Here is a 22,384-nt window from a genome sequence, read left to right as displayed (position 1 = left end):
TAACAACTTTGCTTAGAAACTCCGGTTTTTGTTTCCCAGGGACCTCCCCTCGTCCGTCCGGCTTCCTCCCCTCCACCCCCCTCACAACTATCCAGATCTGGGGGTGGTGTCATCAATCCGATTTATTGATCATGTCCTCAGTGAGGTGGAGGAAGGGTCACGTCCTCCCACTGCAGACCTTGTGACTGTCCCAACGGCTTCTGCCGTCTCCTGTCCCCTCAGCTCTGCCTTGGTTTACCCACTGAGAAGGCGGGTCCTCTGCTGTCCTACATGCCCTGAAACTAACACCCAAGAGGAGACCGGAAATCCTCAGGGAGTTTCCCAGCTCCCTCTGAGGCACAGCCAGGGGCAGAGATGTCACGAGGATCGGGACAGGGAGGGCGAGGTGACGCAGCGGTAGGACAGACCAAAGTCCTTTACCGCAAAGGAGAGAACCAGACCGTGGAGGAAAAATAAATACAGGGGCCCAGGGCAGCGGAGTCCAGGCCCCCGGGGGCACACTGACTGTGGGGCAGCGGGTGAGGGGAGCCCTGGCACACCGGCTCTGGGCCCCTTGCCTGCCTCAGCCACTGAGAAAGAGACGCTTGTAGGCCTTGTTCATCTGCTCCAAGAAGATGAAGGTGAGGACGGTGTGGGGGCCCAGGCGGGCGTAGTAGGGCGTGAAACCCTTCCACAGGCTGAAGAAGCCCTCGTAGCGGACAACCTTCACCAGCACGTCCTAAACGGGCAGGCAGGCAGGGTTAAGGCCTGGCTTCTAGGGCTGTGTCCCTCTTCCCCACCACCGTCACCACCCTCCAGCCTGAGCCCCAGCCCAGCTTCCTCACCAGCCCGTTCTTGTATTCTGGCTTCCCGTCAATCATTCTCATGTTCTGGATCCTGGAGAGGAGGAAGCAGGCGCTTGAGAGACATAAAGCGGGCCCTCCTATCCCCCTCCGGGACCGGGCCTGCACGCTCACCGGGTCTTGGCGATGTCCACAGGCATGGAGGCGGCAGTGGTGACCAAGCCACTGATCATGCTGGCGCAGAAATGGCACAGGATATTGTCGGAGAAGTAGCCTGGGGGAGGCAGAGTGGGGTGACAGTCAGCTCAGAGCTGGCCCAGGCCAGGCCAGGGGCCAAGAGCCCAGCTCTGGGTCTCACCTGAGTCCAGTAAGAACTGCTTGGACTGGGAGTAGGAGGCGAGCTGGGCCGCGTTGACCACGACAGCACGAGCCATGGTAGGGATGCAGCCCTGTGGAGAGGAGGGGGCGGTGTGTGTCAGAAACGGTGGGGACGTGACCCCCCCCCCCCCCCGCCCCAGCCTCCGGCCCCTTCACTCACCCTCCACAGTGTGGGCACTCCCTCCTCCCGGGCGATTCGAATCAGGGCATTAAACACGTTTTTGTAGCCCCGGCGCTGGTCAGGCGGAAGCCTGGTGGGAAGACAGGAAGGGGTCGAGCTCAGGATAGACACCCCCCCGCCCCACAGGAGCAAAGAAAGGGAGGCCGGAACACATCAATGCTCAGCTCAGACCAACGATAAGAAACCAGTCCTCTGACTTTAGATTCCAGGGAATGGAGCTAGGGTGCCACCTGACCTGGAACTCACCGGCCGTCGGCGGTCATGCGGATGAGAGCCACTTCAGCTGGTGTTCCCACAAAGGCACCAGTTGCACCGGCCGTCATGCCAATCAGGGCCTTCAGCAGAAAGCCAGGGGGTGTACCGTCAGCCCCAGTGAGGCGCTCAAACAGCACCGTGTAGATGCCAAGGCGGGTGGTGGTGTAGGTGGCCTGGCGCAGCAGGCCAGCTGACAGCCTGGGGAGCGAAGGAGTCAGTGCATCAGGCCAAGGTCCAGGAGCTGCCAGCCCATACCCTGCCCCCTCTCCTGTGGCCTCAGTACCCAGTGTAAATGCCCCGCAGCCCTTCTGCCCTCAGGATGCTGGTGAGGGCATGGAAGCTGGTTTTGTACTCTCGTGTCTTGGCTCCTTCCCCGCTCAGCTGCATCCGGTTCTTCACCAGATCCAGCGGTTGCACAAAAACTGTGGCTCCCATCCTGGAGGAAGGCAGAAGCAGAGTCAAGGGCCACGTGTCTCGGACCTACCAATGCCCACTGGAACCTGGCAACAAGGGATCACAAAGTGCAAAGCCTTTCACGTGATTAACTAAGCGTTCAGGAGACTAGTGGGTATGTGCATAAGCTTCTACTCGGACCAAGAACAATAGATCTGAAAAGTCCAGTGATCCAACGAGGGCCCTGCAATGCAAGTGCTCCGGTCAAGGGGGTCAAGCGGTGACCTGGAACTGGAAGCTGTCCGACCCCGGGGGAAAGGAGGTGGGCATTCATGACCTGGGACTTCACGTAGCGCGACAGGAGCCATGCAATGACCTGGAACCCCACACAACCCGGGAAAGCCGAGCAATGACCCAGTACGCAGACCAGCAGGGGTCCTGCAGTGGGTGAAGAGGTCCATGACGGCCCATCAAGGACCTCACAATACGCCGGGGGCCGCGCTGACCCCGAGCCGGCTCCGTTCGCCGCAACAGACGCAAAGATGAACCGGGCTCGGTTCCTTGCACCCGTCCCTTCCTCCTCCCGTCCCATCCCTGGGGCCGGAGCTTACCCGGCCAGGCCCCCAAACAGGAACTTGACGGACTTGGGGGAGGTGCGGGGCTTTCCGTCCATCCCGCCGGCCCCGGGACTCGCCGTCGCCGCCATCGCCACTCAATGGCCCCCAGCTCCGGGTCCTGCGCGCGCGCGCGGCCCCACTCGCGCCCAAGGTGACACCGCGCGCGCAACAGGGCTGAGGGCGCGCGCGCACGCCCCTCCGGCTCTCGGGTCCAGCTCCAGCTGGAAGCCGGCGCAGGCGCAGGCGCAGGCGCGCCGCGCAAAGGAGACCGGGAGAAGGGCGGGGCCGAAGGCGGGGCTTCGAGGCTGGGTGCGGGAAGGGGTGTGGCTGGTTTAGGAAGCCATCGCTTAGACGCAGTTTTCACCGAATTGGACTCGCGGGAAAATAGTCAGGAGATCTCGCGAGACAAAGTGACCTCAGGAAGCCAGATTTGGGGGAGGAGGGGAGGGAGGAAGTGTCTCTCGCGATAGACACGGCAAGCACACAGCTCGTGGAAGGGAAGGTGTGGTGAGGACTCTCGCGAGACCTCAAGGCACCGCAGCCGCCGCGGCGGCCGGAGTGGAGAGGTTTGTAAAGCGGGCAGCTCCAAAATCCCGGGCATCGAAGGGGAAGCGATTAGGTTTTCTGGGGTTTCGACGCTCCCTACATCTGCAGAGGCACTCCCTCTACCTCTAACCTTTCTTTCGACGGCCTTTTAGGACCGGAAGTCCTTCCTCCCGAGCACCCAGTGCTGGAGGCGGCCTGACTTTCTTTCCCGGAAGCCCTGCTGCAGCAGCTGGGAAGACAGCCCACCTGTCCGGAAGTCCCGCCTCCTCGAGCGCCCCCACCCAGAAGTTTTTCTGTCACCTATGTTTGCCTTGGTCTCCCTTCCCGAGCTCGTCCCTGTACCCGAGTAGGATACGTTTAGTGCCTCCTTCCCCGCCCTCACCGAACGGGTTGGCTGCCCCACTCCCGGACCCGGGGTTCCTTCCCCGCGCCCCCATGTAGCTGGGAAGCGGGGCCTGGGGGCGGTTGGACCCCTGGGATCCTGAAGGAGAGGCGGAGAGGGCGCGCACCTCCGCTGCTGCTCCTGCTACCGGGACGCGGCCTCTCCTGCCGCTCCCCTCCCGCTGCCATGCACCCCGCGGCCTTCCCGCTTCCTGTGGTTGTGGCTGCCGTGCTCTGGGGAGCGACCCCCACCCGCGGGCTCATTCGAGCGGTGAGTCCGGGGGCTGGCGGGGGAAGGGTACGGAGGGGCGGGGCTGCAGGCTCAGGGGCAACATGGACTCTCTCGTGCGCAGACCTCGGACCACAATGCCAGCATGGACTTTGCAGACCTGCCAGCGCTCTTTGGGGCTGCCCTGAGCCAAGAGGGACTTCAGGTGACTTCCTTCCCTTTTGTCTGTTTCCCTGCATCCTCTCTTCTGGGTGGGGGTGGAGGAGCCTTGCCCTTGCGTGAAGCTGGAGGTGGGAGAGGAGGCAGGTTAGGAGCTCAGTGCAGGAGCACATCTAGCGTGGAATTCAGAATCTGGAGGGAGAAGACCAAGTCGGCTCCTGGAACTCTGAGCCCTGTGATGGACACGGAGATAGATAAGAGGCGGGGCGAAGTGGTGCTTCTCAGTAGCGTCTTCGGAGCCACTCGTAGGTTTTATGAGGTTGGGCAAAGTCGTTGTATGTCTCTGCACCTTTGGTTTGTTTCGCTGTAAAATGGGGTAAGAGATGTTTTCCCAGGGTTATTGTGAGAATGAAGTTAGATAAGGAGTTTTGGGGTATTTCACGAAGGCTGCCGTTCGGCAAGAATTTCTTTGGGCCAGTCGTTTGTAAGATGGGTAGTTGAATAATTGAAGGCAGAAAAACAAAGTCTAAGTGTGGGACTTTTAAAGGGTCTGACTGCTTTAGATAACAGTTTGGCTAAATTGGACGGCATCCTACCTAGCAGACGGGACTTAGAAGAGGTGTACAAAAACAAAGAGGCTTTTTTATAGGCAAGAAGAGGCAGAACAAGTAAGTTAGGCTAGCAGTAAAGGTGATTGTGGGAGGATACTTTTCTTAAAGGGAGGGCAGGGGTCCATCCCACAGAGGACCTCAGTCGTTCTGACCAAGTGATTCCAGATCGACCGGTTAAGATTCCATTCTCGTGGGGAGGCTTGAAATTGTAATTCAGTCAGGTGTCAAGTTTGGCGATGTGGGGCCTAGCACAAGTGATTCGATTTGGGGATTTTTTTTTTTTTTTTTTTAACAGAGGGGCGTATGTTCTGTAGGAGTTTGTGCTGCAGGAGATGTGAAGTGGAGCTTGAGAGAAAGGGACGTGGATGAGTGAAGAATTGGTTTATAATGTGGGAGCCTGGAAGGTGGCAGGGTTTGAATCAGCGCAGAGTGTGGGGCGTAAGCCCATCCGGTGCAGGGAGAGAGGTGGTGGGGGGTCTGGTCAAGAGATGCTGTTTGATGTACCTGACTCCGGCGGGGCGCCCCCACCCCACAAACGAAAAGTGAGGGGCAGAGTATGTGCAGCACGGGGGAGCCAGTGTGCTTGGTGGGCCCTTGTGGGGAGCGGACCCCAAGCAGGTGAAATCCAACTGCTGTTTGCTTCCCTTCCCCAGGGCTTCCTTGTGGAGGCTCACCCGGCCAATGCCTGCAGCCCCATTGCCCCACCGCCCCCAGCCCCGGTCAACGGGTCAGTCTTTATTGCACTGCTACGAAGATTCGACTGCAACTTTGACCTCAAGGTTGCTGAATGTGGAGTGGGGGGCTGGGAAGCGGAGGGTGACAAAAGGCGCCGGGAGTGGAGGGAGGCGAGGGCTGCGACGGTCCCTTACACCCCATCCCGTGCCTTGTCTCCCTAGGTCCTCAATGCTCAGAAGGCGGGGTACGGTGCAGCTGTGGTGCACAACGTGAACTCCAACGAGCTTCTGAACATGGTGTGGAACAGCGGTGAGGTCGGGGGTGTGGACGGCCCGGCTGAGGCTGAGATGGTGGGGGCGCTGAGAGCTTGGAGAAAACGAGTCAGTCCTTTGGGCGGGATGGAGCGAAAGAGCCACCGCGTTAGCAGTGTTAGCAGGGGATGCGAGGGGAGGACCGGGTCCCCGGGGTGACCCACTGATCCCTGCAGAGGAAATCCAGCAGCAGATCTGGATCCCGTCTGTGTTTATCGGGGAGACGAGCTCCGAGTACCTGCGCACCCTCTTCGTCTACGAGAAGGGGTAGGATGTGCCCTCCTCCCCCCCCCCCCCCCCCCCCCCGGTCTCTCCACACCCCCTGGAGGCCAGGCCCCGGGGCCCTTCATACGCTGCCTCTGGACTTTCTTCTCACGCCTTCCCCGTCTGCAGGCCTCACCCAGCACCACCCTGTGCCTCTTCCTTGTCTTTCCCGCTCCTCTGATACCCGTCTTCCTTTCTCAGGGCTCGGGTGCTGCTGGTCCCAGACAACAGCTTCCCTTTGGGCTACTACCTCATCCCTTTTACAGGGATCGTGGGGCTGCTGGTTTTGGCCATGGGAGCAGTGATGGTGAGTAGCCTGGGGAGTGCGGTGGGGGGGCTGGAGGCCTCTAAAGCCAGACGGGATCTAGGTCGGGAGGTGGCGGTGGTTTGTGCTGGGTTGGCCCAGTCTTGCTCCCTAAAGTGGATCCGTCCGCTCCCCCTCTCCCCAGATAGTCCGTTGTGTCCAGCACCGGAAACGGCTCCAGCGAAATCGACTGACCAAAGAGCAGCTGAAACAGATTCCCACGCATGACTATCAGAAGGGTGAGGGGCACAAGGGGGAGACGGGGCCTTTCTCCCAGATGGTTCCAAAGGAGTTTGAGCTCAGGAGACCAGGGGCAGAGATGCCACCCTTCCTTCGCTCTATCCACACGGCCGGTGAGGACAGGACGGGAATAGGGCAGGCGGTGGAAAGCACGGGTGATCAAATGGAAGAGTTGGGGGACGAATGGAGGACTGACCTTGCCTGTAGGGGAGGTGGAGAGAGCAGAGACGTGGAAGGAGTGGGGAGGAACTGGGCCGAGGAAGACACAGGTGAGGGGGGCTGGGTCTCTGGGTCCTGGAGCCGCCAGTGCCCATATAAGGTTGTAGTCAGAGCCCTGCCCCCCCCCGCCGCTCCTCCCCCTAAGAAACCCACTTCCCTTCTTACCTCTGCTTCTCTTTGCTCCTCCCTTCGAACCCCTGATTCCTCGTGCCCTCCTGTGGCCTCACCCTGCCCTTTCTCAGCTCTTCTTCTGGCTCAGGGTGGCTCAGCGGGAGGACTCCCTTCCTCCCCGCAGGAGACCAGTATGACGTCTGTGCCATCTGCCTGGACGAGTATGAGGACGGGGACAGGCTGAGGGTGCTCCCCTGTGCTCATGGTGAGGCCTCCACTCCCTGTGCCCGGGCCCCCAGGCCTCGCCACAGGCGCCAGTGCCTCACCCCTTCCCCCCACCACCCCACCCCGTGCCTGTTGCAGCCTACCACAGCCGCTGTGTGGACCCCTGGCTCACCCAGACCCGGAAGACCTGCCCCATCTGCAAGCAGCCTGTCCATCGGGGTCCTGGGGACGAGGAACAGGAGGACGAAACTCAGGGGCCAGAGGGTGATGAAGAAGGGGAGCCAGGGGACCAACCTGTCTCAGAACGGACCCCGCTTCTGGGCTCCAGCCCCACACCTCCCACCTCCTTCGGCTCCCTGGCTCCAACCCCTCTGGCCTTCCCTGGATCTCCAGCAGATCCCCCGCCCGCTCCCTCCTCTTCAGCTGCCGTGCTGGTCTAATAATCCCCTTGCCCACCCCCCACAGACCTATTTGCACAGCCCCTTTTCCTCCCTCCGGTTTCCCGGATTGAGGGACAGGGGACATGTCCACCCCAGGTTTCTCCCTTGCCCAACCCCATCCTTTTGAAGGGGTTGAGGGTGTAGAGGGACTGGGTCTTCATTTTCGGGGTTAATAAAACCGTTTTTGTGAACTGAGGAAGAGTGAGCTCATTCTCACATAGGTGAACTCCTTATCCTTGGGGGGTAATTGCCCCCCTCCTTTTTTTTGCCATAAAGGGGCAGGGGAGTGCCTGGCGAATAACCTGTAGCCATGGGGACAGCCCCAGCAGGCATTTACTGTGACTCAGAGAGGGGGAGCCCCACCCACACTAGGATGACTCAACTGGCCCTGCCTTGCCCGCAGGCCTGGACCCATTCTCTGGGACGGACTGGCTCTTTTCCATTATCTCCCAATTCAGCTAGGAAGTGCCACTGTGGAAGGGCTGGGCCACCTGACCAGGTAGGCTAGAGGCAGGTGCTTAGGCCTGGCCCAGGCGCAAGGAAGCTCAAATTTCTAGACTCAACCCCCTTCTAACCCAAAGCCAAGATAAAGGGGGTTGTAATGCCCTCAACCCCCTTCTAACCCAAAGCCAAAATAAAGCAGGCAGGTCATGGGGACAGTCCATCCTGACACCCAGGCCAAACCACACAGCACCTTGTTAGTAGAATCTTTTTTATTCAGAAAAAAAAAAAACCCAAAAAACAAAAAAGTTTTCCAACCACACACAGGAGGGGTACAGGGAGGGGGAGGTGTCTGTCCATCCAGCCCCAGCCCCCAGCCCATGTGGATTTGGCAGCAACAAGGGGTGTGGGGTAATGGCCCAAAAAATAAAAATGGTGTACGTGTGTGTATGGGAAGGAGAGGGGTGCAAAAGCAGTGGGGGTGGTGGGGGGGAGGGGTGGACGAGGTCAGTACTGGGAACGCCGCAGGTGGGAGGCCATTTCATAACATTTCTTGTTGATCATCCCGCCGTGGACACCTTCTTTGCCCATCAGCAGGACTAGCGCTGGAGGAAAGAGAAAGGAGGCTAGGACCCAGGTGTCCCCATTCCACCCCCGGCCAGCTGTTCAGCAGCTGTCCAGCCCTGGGGGCTGTAACCCAACCTCCTCTTTCCCACCCCCCCCCCCCCCACACACACAGGCAGGCTGTCAGTCACCCTGAAACAATAGGGCTTTTCAGGAGGGGGAAATCAAGCTTAAAAAAGCTGGAGAAGAACAAGCTACAATTTAGGGGCCAAAAGCCTGCATACCGCGACAAATAACCAGGGTTGGGCCTGCCACCTCCAGGTTTTAACAAAAGAATTCAAAAGACCCAGTTTAAGTGCCAACTTCTGACCACCAGTCTACCTCTTCCAAGAAAACGGAGTTTTTCCTCTGAAAGTCTCAGGGCAGGAAGGAACTGAAGAGGTAACGCAGTTCAACTCTTTATATTACAAGATGAGGAACTGAGACACAACCGGAGGAACTATCCGGCGTCCCAGCATCCAGCAGGCTGTTAGGATCCCTTTGTACTGGGGGGAACCACACAGAAAAAGAACCCAAAAGACTACCAGGAGGTACACTGGGGATCTTGGAGCAGGAGAGATTAAGAGAAACTCACTCTTGGCAGTCATGGTGACAGTGATGTTGAAGGTGGGAGCTCCGCCGGTGCTCTTGGTACGGAGATCCATGGTAAATTCCCCGTCCTGCAGCAGTGAGTCCCGGATAACAGAGCATTTCTGGCCCCCAAGTGTCAGCCCGTTCACGAAAAAACTTGACCGGTCTTTGCCAACCAGGACACCAACCTCAGCTGGCTGGAAGGGGAACGAAGCGCCCATCAAAGTTAGTACACCGAGGTTCCCACCCTCTTCTCCAAGGACCCACCTGCCCCCGACTTCTAGGGGGAAGCTAGAACCCCTCCCCCACCCCCGAGCGAGGAGGACAGGTTACCTGCTTTGTGCACATCTAAGAAATTTAAAAAACCCTTAAAAGGGCTGTTGAAAGTTCGTGCACAAAAAGATCATGGTCCTCAAACCCAGAAAATGGTCCTAGGAAGGGACTACATATTCCTCTGGAAATTTCGATCTCATTTAATAGGGAAAGCAAATCCAGGAAATAAAGGGGGCCAAAATCCAGGGAAAGGAGTGGAGTGGAATGGAATGGGGAGCCTTTGGATGCACAGAACTCTCCTTCAGGAAAAGCAGAAGCTCAGAGGGGAAGGGAGGGGGCGGGCGAAGCAGGAGAAGCAACTTTGCCCTTATTTGGTCAAAGGTTCTGCAGGAGTTGTTAGGGGCCCGGACGCCTGGGTCTCCAAGTGACTTAGGGTAGGTCCAGGTATCTGTGCCCCAAGATGAGGAAGCAGAGCCCTGGGGGCCTTCCGGGAAAGTTGGAAAACTTCTGAAGGGGGCCCAAGGCTACACCCGCAAACCCAGCCCTCGGGTCCACTACCCCAGGGAACCTTTCTCCCCCCTCCCCCTAACCCCCCAAACCCCCACATCCGGTCCCCTCCCGCCCGGAAATCCCCTTCCCCCCCTCCCGAACTTCCGCTCCCCCTCCCCACTTCCGGGCAGTGTGGACAGGGGAGGTGGTGATGGGGACAGCAGGAGTCATCCCTCATTCCTCAGCTCACGCTGCCCTACAACTTCCCACAAAGTTCCCCCGCTCCGGGCCCCGCCGGATGGCGGGAAGGGAGGGCGAGGGGACTTCCGGGACGGGCCTCCCAGGAATGCGGGGCACGGCGTGCCGACCCGTGGGGGGGGGGGGGGGCGTGTGGCGGCCTCGCCCTCTCTAACGGAGCCGGGAGGGCGGGGAGCCCCGGGGACCGGCGTGCGACCCAGGCCACGCGCCCGGGGCTCCCTCCCGCGGCGGGAGGAACAAAGGTGGCGGGGCGAGAGCCGGCCGCCGGAAGCGGGGCCGGGGGTCCCCAGGCGCCCGGCCGGTCCCCGGCCCCGGCGGAGCCCGCCCCGCCCTAGACGAGGCGGAAGTGGGCCTCGGCACCGGGCGGCGCGCCCCTCCCCGCCCTGTGCCCCGGATGTAACGCCCCGTCGCGGGGAGCGGGGCGGCGGGAGGCACGGGCGCCGCCGCCCCGGGGCGTAGGGCTCGGGGGGCAGCGGAGGGCCCGCTCACGTGCAACCGCCATCCGCGCCGTGTCCGGGGCCAGGACCCGGTGGCGGCCCTGCGCCGTCCTCCCCGGACCGCGCCCGCCCCCACCCCAGTCCCTCCCTCCGGGTCCGGGCCGGCCGGTGCCCCGGGGCGCGCGGGCATCGCACTACCGTGATGTTGACGAAGGTTTTCCCGGGGACGGCGGCCCAGACGGAGGGCGAGTCCTTGTAGCCCACGATGGCCGCGTCCTGACAGGTCCCGTCCGCCATGAGGTTGTCGATGTAGGCGTTCCACCCGGCCATGGCGCTGCTGCTGGGGCTGCTCTGGGCGCTGCTGCTGGGGCCGCGGGCTGGGCTCGGGGGCCTCGGGCTGGCGGGCGGGGGGAGGTGGAGAGCTCGGGGCACGCGCTGCTGTCCGGACCGCGGCTCTGCTAGCTGTGCAGCAGCCCTCGCACCGCCACTTCCTGCTCCTCCCCCCCCCCCCAGATTTTTATTTGCAAAGGGCGGCAGGGGCGGGGCCTGCTCCCCGTTCCCTCCCTCCCCCCCTCGCCTGCCCAGAGACCGAACTTTGCAAATGCAATTTTAAAAATCCCTCCCCCTATTGCAAAATTTGCAGAGTTGGGTGGAAAGCTATGTAAAAGGATGGGGGGGGGGGTGGGCGGTGGCAGGGGAAGGTTAGGGTCCGGGCTCGCTCCACTTCGCCTGGAATATAAATCGGACTTTGGTGTCGGGGAAGGGAGTGAGCCCGAGGGAGGAAGGAAAGTGAAAGGAGGAATTGGCGAGTTGCGAACTGGGCGCAACGAAGAGGGTGCGGGGTGCTCAGGGTTAAACGGAACGGCTCCCCCTTCCCCCACCTCCGCCGGAGGGCAGGAGCGGCGGCGGCGGCGCGTGCGCCCGCGCCTGCGCGGGCCGGGCGGTTGGAGCCAGCGGCCGGCTGCGCGGGCGCGCGGGGAAGCGGGCGCGCGGGGAAGCGGGCGGCGGGACCCCCCGCGGAGGCGGGCGGGCCGGGGACGTGTCTCCCGCCAACCGGAGGGGGCGGCGGCGCCGCTGCTCCGCTCGGCTATAGGCAGCTAAGGCGCGCGGGAGCCAAGAGGGATGTGACAAATACCCAGGCCGTCTTCGGAGCTCAAGGCATCCCCGCGGGGACACCCGTGTCTCTAGCATCAGCCCGAGTGGCACAAGCCGAGCTCCCGGGGATGACCCTCCGCAGGGTCAGCTCCGGCCCCAGGCCTCACCCGCACTCCCCGGGCTCCCCGCCCCCCCGGCCGAGCACTTCGCGCCCCCGGCCGCGCCCCTCGACCCGGCGCCGCCGAGGTCATTGCGCGCGGGACGGAGGGGCGGGACTACTTTTCAGAGCGGAAGAATACCAAGAGGCCTCACGCTTTGCAACTTTTTCAGTCAGGGGAAAGTCCCTTCCCGTTTGGGCCCCTTGGGTTTTTTCCTTCTTTTCGGTAAAACTTCGGCTGAGAACTTGAGCGCGGCGAGCGCGCCCGGCGCCCGGCGCGGAGCGGTGGGCAGGGCCCCCGCGGCGGCTCAGGTGGGGCAGCCCCGCGCGCGCCGGACGCCGAGGGGCTGGGCCGCTTCCGGTGCTGGGGGAGGGGCGTCCCGCTGGTCCTCCCAGGCCTGGGGCGCGCGACCCCGCGCGGCCGCCCCGAGCTCCCGGCACCGACGCCCCCCGAGCCCGTTCCTCGACAGCCGCGCGGCTGAGTCACCGGGAGCTCGGGCGGGGCCGGCGCTCGGGCACGTGGCGGCGCTCCCCGCCCGCTGGCTCCCGACCTCTGCCCCGCCGCACCCCCGACCCCGGGCCGGAAAAATCCCGGGAGGGCGCGGCCGGGGGTGGGGGGAGGGGCGGGTGCGCGCCCCGGCAGACACCCACCTCCCCGCAGGGGCCACCCGTCCTCCCGCCATTCATTTTGTGCACTCCCGGTTAACATCATTCACTGGCGGGCGGGGGCCGCGCCCCGAAGCGCCCGAGGTCGGCCGGGAGAGAGGCTCCCCGTCTGCCAGTCGCCACGCTGGGCGACAAGTGCTGTCCCAGCGCTATCAGTAGGGAGCCGCGCCAACTCTTGGGGGCCCGTCTAAATTCGTCTCCCCGCCCCCTCCCCCACCCCCCTCGCCCGCTTGGAGCGGGGAGGGTGGGGTGCGGCCGAGAGAGGCCGCAATGAGGACCCTGAGAGGTGAGACTCTCTCGCCTTCCGAGTGGGGGGTTTACACCTCAAAGCTTGCCCACGCCCCCGGCCCCTTCTCCGACCGACGGCAGAGGCGACCAGGCGCCTGCCAAGTGAGCTGAGCATGTGTGGATGTCAATCCTGCAGCCCCTCTTCCAGGCCCCCTCCCCAGCCCTGCAGGGCTCAGGTTACCCTTGGCCTTTGCTAAAGGGCACCGGTTCCTCTTTAACCTTTGCAAAATGGTACGGTAATCCCGGGGAGAGGGAGACCCCCGATCTGAAGGCCCTCCCAAGCCCCTCCCCGGGGCTGGAATTAAAAGTAGGGGTTTATGTCGAGGGATACAGAGGAAGGAGGGGTCGTCATTGACCTTTGGGAAGGGGGCAGGTGCCCAGGGCCAAAGGCTTCTGATTTAGGCTGTAGTGGGCACTTGGCTGGCAGCCCAGTGCGGAGGGGGGAGGACGAAGAGGGAAAGAGGGGCGGGGCTGGCCGGGCCACAGGGTGGCTCGGGGATAAATGCCGGGCCTGAGAGGGGGTGAGCTGACACTGTCCCAGCTGCCATCCAGACTCGGAGCTCACCCCAGACCCCCAGCGGAGACATCTCAGGTCTGGCGAATCTTGCAGTCCCAGACGATGGGGGGTAGTGAAGGGGGAGGGGGGGTGCTGGTTTGAGAAAGGGGGGGGCTGTGTCAGGCGTGTCTTCCTCCTGGGACCCCCTCTCCCCCGCTGGAGAAAGCTTTGATTGGAAGGGTTGGAGCACGCAGGTTGGGGGTGCCCAGGACCAGGGACTGACGACACCCTGAAGGCTGTGAAGAGAGGCAGGTGGAGGTGGATTGCAAAGGGGAGGGGGAGTTGGGGCCAGGTGGGGAATTTGGGGTCCCCGCGGATTTTGGAGGTGCGGGAAGATGCGAACCAGAACAGCAGAAGAGGGTCTGAGGGCCAGCGGGGCCAGGGAGAGCGCAGTGCTCGAGGGGAAGGCTGAGGGAGCAGGCCTCAGTGCAGCTTTGCGGGGACGGGGGTCTAGGCTGCCCACAATCCAAGCAGTTCTAGGAGGGGCCCCTGGATTCCCAGGTTGGGGGTGGAATAGGAGCTGCCCTGAGTGGGGGAGGGGGCTGCGCCAGCCTCTTCCTCTGTGACCTTTTTGTGGGGTATTTTTAGCTCCAGCACCTGCCTTCTTGGGGTGGGGAAGACTCTTAAAGGGCAAGGGATTTCGGGCTCCTTAAGGGAGATCAACTGTCTACACTAAGTTACACCTCCTGTCCTGCAGCCATGGCCATGCAGAAAATCTTTGCCCGGGAAATCCTGGACTCCAGGGGCAACCCAACGGTAGAGGTGGACCTGCACACAGCCAAGGGTAACACAGGCCCCAACGGGCTCTGCCCACCCCACCCCACCCCTCCTTTCTGTGGGATCCCCTCCCCCAGGACTTCTTCCCAGGCCTTGTCTCCCAGAGAAGCGGGAACCTCCCCCTGCACTGCCCCCTGCCCCTGGGCTCAGAGAGGACGCCTCGGCCCCTTGGGTGCGACTGGGACCCCACGTGACCTTCCCGTTCAACCCACCCAGGTCGATTCCGAGCAGCTGTGCCCAGCGGAGCTTCTACAGGCATCTATGAAGCCCTGGAACTGAGAGACGGAGACAAATCCCGCTACCTGGGGAAAGGTGAGGGCGGCCCATCGCTGGAGGCGCCTGTTGTGGGCGGTGGTTTCAGGACTGGGCGCGCAATGCCCTTGGGGTGGGGGTGGGGGTGAGGGGGCTAGGGCACTGGAACCCTCAGGAAGAGGCCTGCTGGCATCGGAGATCTGAACGCCCTCCTCCGGCCTGTCTAGGGGTCCTGAAGGCCGTGGAACACATCAACAAGACCCTAGGCCCCGCTCTGCTGGAAAAGGCAAGAGGGCACCTGCTTCCCACCGCAGCCCCCCCCCCCCCCCAGCTGCCTCTCCCTAAGCCACCCCTGCTTGGGAGGTGTGAGGGGCCCTGCTTGGCCGGCCGTCCTGTCCTGTCCACCCTAAATGCCCGCACTGCCTCCCGCATGTGACCTGTGTTCTCCCCTCTCTGACCTCTCCTTCCAGAAACTAAGTGTTGTGGATCAAGAAAAAGTTGACAAATTTATGATCGAGCTGGATGGGACTGAAAATAAGTGTGAGTCAAGCTCCAGGGGGTGGGAAGGGATGTGAGGGGATGGGAGAGACCCCAGAACTGAGGTCCGGTTAGGTGATCTCTGGGTCCCACATTTCGGGGCACATCGTGGCTGGATGGATCTTTATTCACCGCACAGGCATTTCCTGACGCCTGCCCTCTGCCGGGCCTGGCGGGCCGTGGACACGGCTGTGAGGCTGACACATTGCCCTGGGGTGGGGGCTCCCAGAGCACCTTGGGCGGCGGGGGAGAGATCTGTTAACGAGCTCTTGATGCCCAGTGGTGTGGGGTTCCACATTCTTCCTGGGGTGACGCCAGACGCTGGGGGAGAAGCTCTCACTGTCTCTTTGTGCGTGCCTCCTCTAGCCAAGTTTGGGGCCAATGCCATCCTGGGCATATCGCTGGCTGTGTGCAAGGCCGGCGCGGCCGAGAAGGGGGTCCCGCTCTACCGGCACATCGCAGACCTCGCCGGGAACCCGGACTTGGTCCTCCCCGTGCCTGTGAGTGCAGCTGCCCTCGCCGGATGCCACAGTGGCTGAGCCGCCCCGCCCAGGGAGGGGGGCACCAGCTGCCCCTGGAAAGGCTACCTTCCAGACCCAGCGCCAAAGAAACGGTTTCCTGCGGTGGAACGTCTCCAGCCGCAGCCCAGCCCCTCCCTCTTTCCCACAATCCAAGCCTTCCCTTAAGCCTCTGCTGCCTTCCCTTGGCACAACCCTGTGCCTTCGCATTCCAGTGCCAGACTCAGTGAGAGCTCCAGCGTCTAGTCCCAGCCCAGGCCCCCGGAGCAGATCAAGTGCTTCTTCGTGGCGAGGATCTCGGCATTTCTTTCTGTCTCCCCTGATCCTTATTAAACCCAATTTCCTGTTGCTGGAAACCCTTTGAATTTTATCTCGCTAATAACATTGCCACTTATCGTTAATTAACGGGGCAGCTCTGGAGACGAGCTGCTAGGTTTCTGCCTGTTCACCAGCTGTGTGGTCTCAGGCAAGAGTGTGTCACCGCTCTCTGCCTCGGTCTCCCCATCTGTGAAATGGGGATGATCACAGTGCCTAGTTGATAGGGCTGCTGTGAGCATGGACTGAGCTCACAGAACACGGGGAGTGCCGGCTGTGGTAACCACCACGTCAGCGTCACTACCTGGCCCGAAGCGGCCGCAGGCTGAGAACGCTGCGTTCCGCTTCTGTGATTTTCAGTGCGAGGTCCCGCAGGTAAGCAGGTGTTATCCCTGTCTTACCACAACAAGGAAAGAGACCTTGAGGAGCGAAAGTACTCCCCCCTAGAGCACTCAGCGGGTGATCAGGAGAGCCAGGATTCCACTTTGACCCTCCCCATTCCTTCTAGATCCCTCCCAGCCCCTGGCCCGGGGCTGAGCTCCCCCTCCCCCTCACAGGCCTTCAATGTGATCAACGGGGGCTCCCACGCCGGAAACAAGCTGGCCATGCAGGAGTTCATGATCCTGCCCGTGGGAGCCAGCTCCTTCAAGGAGGCCATGCGCATTGGCGCCGAGGTCTACCACCACCTCAAGGGGGTCATCAAGGCCAAGTACGGGAAGGATGCCACCAACGTGGGTGACGAGGGCGGCTTTGCACCCAACATCCTGGAGAATAACGAAGGTCAGTGTGAGCTCTGAGGGGCAGGACCTTGCGTCCCCACAGTGGAGGGGGCCGCAGAGACGGGGTGCCCTGGAGCCTCAGGCGCCCTCTTGCCCCTCCCCCAGCCCTGGAGCTGCTGAAGACGGCCATCCAGGCGGCTGGCTACCCAGACAAGGTGGTGATAGGCATGGACGTGGCGGCGTCGGAGTTCTACCGCAACGGGAAGTACGATCTCGACTTCAAGTCTCCCGATGACCCCGCGCGGCACATCACGGGGGAGAAGCTGGGGGAGCTGTACAAGAGTTTCATCAAGAACTACCCTGGTGAGACCCCCACGCGTCCTGTGGCTCCTGCCCAAGCCCCTGGCTGTCCTGAGCCCTGTCGAAATCCCCATCCCAACTCTTCTGACCTTCACCCCGGTTCTTCTCCCATCCCCTTCCAGTGGTCTCCATTGAGGACCCCTTTGACCAGGATGACTGGGCCACCTGGACCTCATTCCTCTCGGGGGTTAACATCCAGATCGTGGGGGATGACCTCACGGTCACCAACCCCAAGAGGATCGCCCAGGCTGTTGAGAAGAAGGCCTGCAACTGCCTACTGCTGAAGGTCAACCAGATTGGCTCCGTGACCGAGTCCATCCAGGCGTGAGTGCCTCCCGGCCCCGGGGGGCCGCGGCCTCCCTCCGCCCCAGCTCCGCTTGGCCAGCCACGTCCGCCTTCCCTGGTTCCCGCCCCGTCCCCACCCTCCTGACCCCGGAGCGTTGCCCAGGTGACCCCGCCGTGTCCTGCCCCCACTCCTCCCTCCTAGATCCTGCCTTCCTTCCCCAAGAACTTAGTCATTCCCCTCCCTGCGAAGGGCCTCCTCCCCCAAATGGAAGGGAGAAGCCCCACCGGCCCTTGGTTTTCCCTCTGGGGCCCCGGTCAGTTGGCCTTATCGAGCATGCTCTCTGCCCAGCTGCAAACTGGCCCAGTCCAACGGCTGGGGGGTGATGGTGAGCCACCGCTCCGGGGAGACCGAGGACACGTTCATCGCTGACCTCGTGGTGGGGCTCTGCACGGGACAGGTACTCACGACTCCCAAACGTCTGACCCAAGGTTCCTGGGGGCCCTGGGTTCCCATCCCTGGGTTGGACCACCACCATGGGAAGCTCCCTCCGGGCCTGGCCGGATCTGGCTTCTCTAGCCTCACACAGTCCTCCAGATTCCCTTTTCTTCCTCAGATCAAGACCGGTGCCCCCTGCCGCTCAGAGCGCCTGGCCAAGTACAACCAGCTCATGAGGTATGGGGGAGCCGTGGGCGCAGGAGGCCTGGACGAGGGGAGCCGAGGGCCGTTGGGTAGGAAGGCACAGCCCTGACTTCACCTGCTTTCTAGGATCGAGGAGGCCCTTGGGAACAAGGCCGTCTTTGCCGGACGCAAGTTCCGTAACCCGAAGGCCAAGTGAGAAGCTGGAGGCTCTGAGACCCCACAAGACACCATGGGACAGACCTAGGCCCACAAGCCCCTCCCTGGGAAATAAACGCTGGTGCCAACATAGACACGGTGTGGTCCTTGTGGCGAGTGAGCAGGTGCGGGTCTCTGAGCGGACAGGCGGGGCGGAAGGGAAGGAAAGACGCATCACCGGCAGGGACCCCAGAAGGCAGGAGAGGGGGGTGGGGTCACACTTTGGAAGGAGGCTGGGGAAGGGGGCGCCCTGTACGCAGCCAGAGGGGCACTGAAGGCACGTGGAACCAGCTCAGGGACGGGAGGGGGGGCGGGGCCAAGGGTGTGAGCCACCCGAGGGGCAGCTGCGTGGGAGTGAGAGAGTGAAAACTCTCCAGGGAGCGTGCCCCACAGATCGTACCTCTTCGGGACCCCCTCCCCCATCCCCCCCTGCCCTGAGAGCACCAGTATCTGGCCATCCTTGGTCTAGACAAACACCAGTCACACTTAATCAACCTAAAATTCCCTTCCTCCCCAGGACCTCCCTTTCCCTGTTCAGACAAACCAAGACATTGGGTCAAACAGTGTTTACTGAGTGTAAAGTAATCCCAGCCCCGTGGGGAAGAAAATTCCGAGGAGAAAGGAGAATAATACACGTTAAATACCCACCTGTGCATTCACACGCGCACACTCACGCGCAAGCGCACACACACCACTCGAGGGTCCGAGCTCGGACGGTGACAAGTCACATACCCGCCTCCCCGGCCCGGTGCCCGTGGACGGGAGGCGGTGCGGAGGTGGGGCTCCAGGATGGGTCCTAATAGCAGCAGCCTGTCCCCCTGTCCCCGGCCCGCCCCGGTTGCTGGGGCGCCTAGGACGTCGGTGGCAGCTCGTCCCCGCTCTGCCGCAGCCGCTTCTTGGCCCGGATCTCGTTCATGGCCTCTTCGATGGAGCGCGTGTCCCTCTTGTTGGCCACGGGCACTGGGGGGCGAGGAGGGTGGGAGCCCCGTTATCACAGCCTCTCCCCTGCCTGCCGTCCTGCGCTCCCCCGCCCCTCCCGCCCTCCCCAGCCCTGCCGGGCCTCACCACAGCCGTAGGTCTTGTTGGCCTGTAGCATGTGGGCCGCGTCCTTGGCCGCGCCCTTGCCGATGAGGTGGCTGTACTTGTCTTTGTAGTCGCTGGCGGGGCTCACCACCACGGGGCCCTGCCGGGCTGCCTCCGCCTCCTGCCGCTGGGCCAGCTCCTGGGGGTGCAGAGGGAGGCCCGCGCTCAGGGGCCCTGACTCGGGGTGCTGGGCCGCAGGCTCCAGGGCCTGCCCCTCGCGGCTCACCTTCAGCTTGCGTTTCTCCTCGGCTTTCTGGGGGTCCCACTCCTCGCCGCGACGGTAGGACTCCAGCTCTTCATCTGAGGGCGCGAACTCCTGGGGACAGGGGAATGCCGGGGTCAAGGGTCCACAGGCACCCCAGGCCTCTCCCCCGGAGGGGGGGCGCGGACGCAGGCCGAAGACGAGACAGGGGAGCGCGGAGCTCGGGCCTTTCACCTTCTTGAAGATCATGACGTAGCGACACTCATCATCTTCCCCGAAGGAGAAGGACGTCAGGCCAGCCACCTCCACCACATCGTGTCTGGGAAGGGAGGGCGGAGGGGAGAGTGTGCGGCACCGTGGCGGGGGGGGGGGAGGGGCGGCACCCCCTTCTCACGGGTCCCCGCTGGCCCTTCCCCGCCCAGCCGCCCAGGCCGGGGACACTCACAGGATGCTCCTCTCGATCTTGTTCATCGGCTGAAACTTTTTCTTGATCTGCCGGCTGTCTTGGATGAAATCGGACACCTCTTTCTCCATCTTGGGAGAAGGAGAAGGACGGCATGGGAGGGCCGCTCCGCCCCAGCATCCCTCGCCCTAGCCGGGCCATCGGGCCGTCGCCTCCCCACGCCTTTCCCAGCTTCCACGCCGCTGGCTTCCAGGCTCCTCCCCGGAGACATCTGGGGAAACCTGAGTCCTCCACCTTCCGAGTCTAACTTATCCGAGGTCCTCCCTGAAGCTGCCTGTGCCACCTCCAACTGTCCTCACCCTTTTACGAAACTCCACCTTCTGTTGTTTTTCTTGTTCCTGTAGCTTCTTCAGGCGGGCAGCCTGCTCTGGGGGCAGAAAGGGCAGCGTGAGGCCGGGGGCGGAGGCACGGGCGGGGACCCGGCCGGCTGGGAGAGCGGGAGGACTGCTGCCAAGCGTCGGTTCGTACGCTCTCCGCACGTGGCGCTGTGCTAGGTCCACGTGGCACAGACACGGACCGAGCTTTGCCCTGCAAGAGCCCGCCGTGCAGCGGGAACAGCAAGGTCCCGTTTCCCAACCCCGCTGGGGAATCCGATTAACATTTGTTTCATGCCCACGACACGCGAGGAACCGGGAGACAGCGGGGGAGGTCAGGGGAGCGGATTCGGGCCTGGCCTTCAAGAGCTTCCTGTCACAGCGTCTACGCAAGAAAGGGGAAATTATTTAGCTTCCTATATTTTGTGACACCCCCACTTCTCACTTCTACGGACAGGATGACGCTGGGGGGACAGGCCCCCTCCTCCTCTGGGAGCGCAGGCATCCAACTCCAAGGTGAGCTGCGAAGGAGCTCCCCCAGCTCAGGTCTCAGCGCCCCCGCCCCTTTCTGGCCACCTCAAACCCCTCACACCCTTGATTCCACTTCCCTGGACCAAATCCCGGCAGCTGTCCCGAGCCGCCTCCCGCTTGCCTGGCCACCCCAGGCCTTTGCACCTGTGGCTCCTTCTGCTTCGAGTGCTTCTCCTCCTCTTGCACAGCGAGACCCACCGTGAGTCACAGTTGCCGCTTCCTCTGGGCCCAAAGCACATTTGGTTCAGACAGCCACTAGAGCAGGTGCTGAGAACCCACATAATGTAACTTTGTATTTGTCTCTCGGGCCAGACTCTGGGCTGCTGGGGGGCAGGCGCCCTGCTCACCTCCCATCCCGTTAGTCTCCGTGGCCCCAGGGCCTGATAGCTCAGGCTAGGCGTTCTTTCTCTCATCCCAGGGGCTTTGCCATCAGTGCATCTTATCTTGACCACCGACAGCTCTCTAACGGGTCCCTCTGCATCTGAGGAAGTGGCGTAAGATTAAGGCTAAGAATGTTGGCCAAGGGGCGCCTGAGGGGTCAGTCGGTTAGGTGCCCGACTTCGGCTCAGGTCATGATCTCAAGGTTCGTGGGTTCGAGCCTTGAGTTGGGTTCCGTGCTGACAGCTCAGAGCCTGGAGCCTACTTCAGATTCTGTCTCCCTCTCTCTCTGCCCCTCTGCCGCTCATGCTCTCTCTCTCAAAAATAAACGTTAAAAGACAAAAAAATGTTGGCAAAAAAAAAATCGAGTAGGCTTAACTCCAGTTTAAAGCCAGGTTTAAAGCCCTACCACTTAGTAACCCTGTGACCTCAAGCGAGTACCTAACACTATGCACTTCAGCTTCCTGGTCCACCAACTGCCGCTGGTGAGCCCCGCCTAGGCAGTCAGGGAGAGCACGAATTCCAGTGTCCAGTTCGCACACGTCCCCGATCTCCTCCGAGCTCTGTCCGCTCACCGGGTCAGGGCCCCTGGGTCATTGCCCTGGTGACAATTATTTTGCAAGGTGGCTACCAAACTGCGGGGTGATCATTTCCTGCGCGCTCGGGGCTGCGGGATCCGCGACGGTACCCCAGGATCCCGGCCCCCGCGCGGAGGAGCCCGCCCGCAGGGAGCCGCTCGGGGGCAGGAGCGTCCCTGTCCCTCCAGTCACTAGCGCGATCGGCCGGCAGCCGGGGGCTGGGAGGCTGACCTCGAGGGAGGGGCGGCGGGGACGCCGCAGGGCAGGTGCTCGGGGAGGGGGCGCAGGGCACCCGAAGGACCCGGCCGCCAATAGGAGGCGCTGGGGGCGGGGTGGGCCCGAGGAAGGTGGGACAAGACTTCGTGGGCAGAGCTCTAAGTGGAGCTGGCCAATAGAGGCGAAGGGAGGGCGGACGGGCGTGCCCTGGACCCAATCGGAATACAGCTGGGGGTTGCCGAACCGCGGGCGGGGCGAGGCGGGCGGGCGGGCGGGCGGGCGAGGAACGCCCAGGGGCTGGAGGCAGCCAGCCAATCAGAGCACGACAGCGGCGGACGGGCGGGCTCGCCGGCGAATTGGAAACAAGGACTGCGGAAGGCCAGTAGGGAAGAGGCGGGAGGCGGCGCTGGGCTTGAGGTAGCCAATCACCGCCCGCTAACAAGAGCGGGCGGGCCGGCAGCCCTTTTAGGGACTCTGGGGGTCTCCGTAGGGGCCTGTGAGGGGGTCTTTCAAGGTTGAGGCGGCGGCAGCGTCCGAAGGGGGGAGAGTGTGGTCCTGAAAACCGGGCGAAGAAAGGCGGTTGCGGATTTGGGGTCCTCACCTCGGGCCTTGCGCCGAGACTCCTGGTCCCCGAGGCTGGGTGGCTTCTCCATGGAGCTCAGGATGGAGCCCAGTAGGTCCGCCATCTTGGGAGTGACTGAGAAGGGGCGGCGCGTCTTAAAGGGAAGGGCGAAATGCCTTTAAGGCCGGAAACACGTCGGAGGCGGAGAGCCCCGCGCCGGCCGCGCCCCGCCCGCTGTCCCCCGCCGCCGAGGCTCCGCCCGCCCGCCCGCCCGCCCGCGCGGC

At 62.7% G+C, this 22,384-nt stretch overlaps 5 protein-coding genes across 7 annotated transcripts; 2 read left to right on the top strand and 3 right to left on the bottom strand.

Moving 5' to 3' along the window:
- Nucleotides 1-104: 104 nt before the first annotated feature.
- SLC25A11 (solute carrier family 25 member 11) lies at nt 105-2,850 on the bottom strand. The gene is made up of 8 exons (XM_027047666.2): nt 2,601-2,850; nt 1,880-2,032; nt 1,588-1,794; nt 1,321-1,411; nt 1,141-1,231; nt 957-1,056; nt 825-876; nt 105-718 (listed from the first exon to the last, which is right to left on the bottom strand). Exons 1-8 carry the CDS (start codon nt 2,693-2,695, stop codon nt 563-565), a joined length of 945 nt encoding a protein of 314 aa, XP_026903467.1. The 5' UTR covers nt 2,696-2,850; the 3' UTR covers nt 105-562.
- A 68-nt stretch (nt 2,851-2,918) lies between these two features.
- Nucleotides 2,919-7,516, top strand: RNF167 (ring finger protein 167). 3 transcript variants are annotated; one of them, XM_053211475.1, is made up of 10 exons: nt 2,919-3,172; nt 3,305-3,804; nt 3,887-3,967; nt 5,186-5,311; nt 5,429-5,516; nt 5,695-5,785; nt 5,984-6,089; nt 6,232-6,439; nt 6,788-6,921; nt 7,020-7,178. In XM_053211475.1, the coding sequence occupies exons 2-9, from the start codon at nt 3,721-3,723 to the stop codon at nt 6,898-6,900; spliced, it is 897 nt and encodes a 298-aa protein (XP_053067450.1). In that variant the 5' UTR covers nt 2,919-3,172; nt 3,305-3,720; the 3' UTR covers nt 6,901-6,921; nt 7,020-7,178. The 3 variants fall into 3 exon arrangements, with proteins under 3 accessions (XP_053067450.1, XP_053067449.1, XP_026903466.1); XM_027047665.2 differs by having other exon boundaries at nt 2,927-3,172; nt 6,232-6,325; nt 6,841-6,921; nt 7,020-7,516; XM_053211474.1 differs by lacking the exon at nt 5,186-5,311 and having other exon boundaries at nt 2,925-3,172; nt 6,232-6,325; nt 6,841-6,921; nt 7,020-7,516.
- A 707-nt stretch (nt 7,517-8,223) lies between these two features.
- On the bottom strand, nt 8,224-10,913 carry PFN1 (profilin 1). The gene is made up of 3 exons (XM_027047667.2): nt 10,612-10,913; nt 8,961-9,153; nt 8,224-8,367 (listed from the first exon to the last, which is right to left on the bottom strand). The coding sequence occupies exons 1-3, from the start codon at nt 10,741-10,743 to the stop codon at nt 8,270-8,272; spliced, it is 423 nt and encodes a 140-aa protein (XP_026903468.1). The 5' UTR covers nt 10,744-10,913; the 3' UTR covers nt 8,224-8,269.
- A 2,959-nt stretch (nt 10,914-13,872) lies between these two features.
- On the top strand, nt 13,873-17,866 carry ENO3 (enolase 3). The gene is made up of 11 exons (XM_027047664.2): nt 13,873-13,959; nt 14,169-14,264; nt 14,432-14,490; nt 14,675-14,744; nt 15,108-15,241; nt 16,132-16,354; nt 16,459-16,656; nt 16,776-16,977; nt 17,288-17,396; nt 17,553-17,611; nt 17,705-17,866. Exons 1-11 carry the CDS (start codon nt 13,875-13,877, stop codon nt 17,772-17,774), a joined length of 1,305 nt encoding a protein of 434 aa, XP_026903465.1. The 5' UTR covers nt 13,873-13,874; the 3' UTR covers nt 17,775-17,866.
- A 458-nt stretch (nt 17,867-18,324) lies between these two features.
- SPAG7 (sperm associated antigen 7) lies at nt 18,325-22,297 on the bottom strand. Its single transcript, XM_027047462.2, has 7 exons — nt 22,140-22,297; nt 19,821-19,888; nt 19,504-19,592; nt 19,293-19,377; nt 19,083-19,172; nt 18,839-18,995; nt 18,325-18,733 (listed from the first exon to the last, which is right to left on the bottom strand). Exons 1-7 carry the CDS (start codon nt 22,222-22,224, stop codon nt 18,624-18,626), a joined length of 684 nt encoding a protein of 227 aa, XP_026903263.1. The 5' UTR covers nt 22,225-22,297; the 3' UTR covers nt 18,325-18,623.
- Between the last annotated feature and the right edge of the window lie 87 nt (nt 22,298-22,384).

This window comes from Acinonyx jubatus, chromosome E1 (assembly GCF_027475565.1).
Source record: "Acinonyx jubatus isolate Ajub_Pintada_27869175 chromosome E1, VMU_Ajub_asm_v1.0, whole genome shotgun sequence".
In the NCBI taxonomy this organism is placed as follows: domain Eukaryota; kingdom Metazoa; phylum Chordata; class Mammalia; order Carnivora; family Felidae; genus Acinonyx; species Acinonyx jubatus.
The sequence above is the reverse complement of the archived record's forward strand: the minus strand, read 5'-3'. Positions and strand labels throughout refer to the sequence as shown.

What these genes read in the sequence shown, in the direction of transcription:
- PFN1 (XM_027047667.2), bottom strand. Translation starts at nt 10,743, where the DNA reads ATGGCCGGGTGGAACGCCTACATCGACAACCTCATGGCGGACGGGACC. An exon ending in AAACCTTCGTCAACATCACG is followed by an intron (nt 9,154 to 10,611) that starts GTAGTGCGATGC and finishes TTCCCCTTCCAG; the next exon opens with CCAGCTGAGGTTGGTGTCCT. An exon ending in TGTCACCATGACTGCCAAGA is followed by an intron (nt 8,368 to 8,960) that starts GTGAGTTTCTCT and finishes TCTTTCCTCCAG; the next exon opens with CGCTAGTCCTGCTGATGGGC.
- SPAG7 (XM_027047462.2), bottom strand. Translation starts at nt 22,224, where the DNA reads ATGGCGGACCTACTGGGCTCCATCCTGAGCTCCATGGAGAAGCCACCC. An exon ending in GTCTCGGCGCAAGGCCCGAG is followed by an intron (nt 19,889 to 22,139) that starts GTGAGGACCCCA and finishes TTCTGCCCCCAG; the next exon opens with AGCAGGCTGCCCGCCTGAAG. An exon ending in AGGTGGAGTTTCGTAAAAGG is followed by an intron (nt 19,593 to 19,820) that starts GTGAGGACAGTT and finishes CCTTCTCCCAAG; the next exon opens with ATGGAGAAAGAGGTGTCCGA.
- ENO3 (XM_027047664.2), top strand. Translation starts at nt 13,875, where the DNA reads ATGGCCATGCAGAAAATCTTTGCCCGGGAAATCCTGGACTCCAGGGGC. An exon ending in GGATGGGACTGAAAATAAGT is followed by an intron (nt 14,745 to 15,107) that starts GTGAGTCAAGCT and finishes TGCCTCCTCTAG; the next exon opens with CCAAGTTTGGGGCCAATGCC. An exon ending in AAGTACAACCAGCTCATGAG is followed by an intron (nt 17,612 to 17,704) that starts GTATGGGGGAGC and finishes CCTGCTTTCTAG; the next exon opens with GATCGAGGAGGCCCTTGGGA.
- SLC25A11 (XM_027047666.2), bottom strand. Translation starts at nt 2,695, where the DNA reads ATGGCGGCGACGGCGAGTCCCGGGGCCGGCGGGATGGACGGAAAGCCC. An exon ending in CTGCGGGGCATTTACACTGG is followed by an intron (nt 1,795 to 1,879) that starts GTACTGAGGCCA and finishes TTCGCTCCCCAG; the next exon opens with GCTGTCAGCTGGCCTGCTGC. An exon ending in GCAGTTCTTACTGGACTCAG is followed by an intron (nt 1,057 to 1,140) that starts GTGAGACCCAGA and finishes TGCCTCCCCCAG; the next exon opens with GCTACTTCTCCGACAATATC.
- RNF167 (XM_027047665.2), top strand. Translation starts at nt 3,721, where the DNA reads ATGCACCCCGCGGCCTTCCCGCTTCCTGTGGTTGTGGCTGCCGTGCTC. An exon ending in CCCGCGGGCTCATTCGAGCG is followed by an intron (nt 3,805 to 3,886) that starts GTGAGTCCGGGG and finishes TCTCGTGCGCAG; the next exon opens with ACCTCGGACCACAATGCCAG. An exon ending in ACTGCAACTTTGACCTCAAG is followed by an intron (nt 5,312 to 5,428) that starts GTTGCTGAATGT and finishes TTGTCTCCCTAG; the next exon opens with GTCCTCAATGCTCAGAAGGC.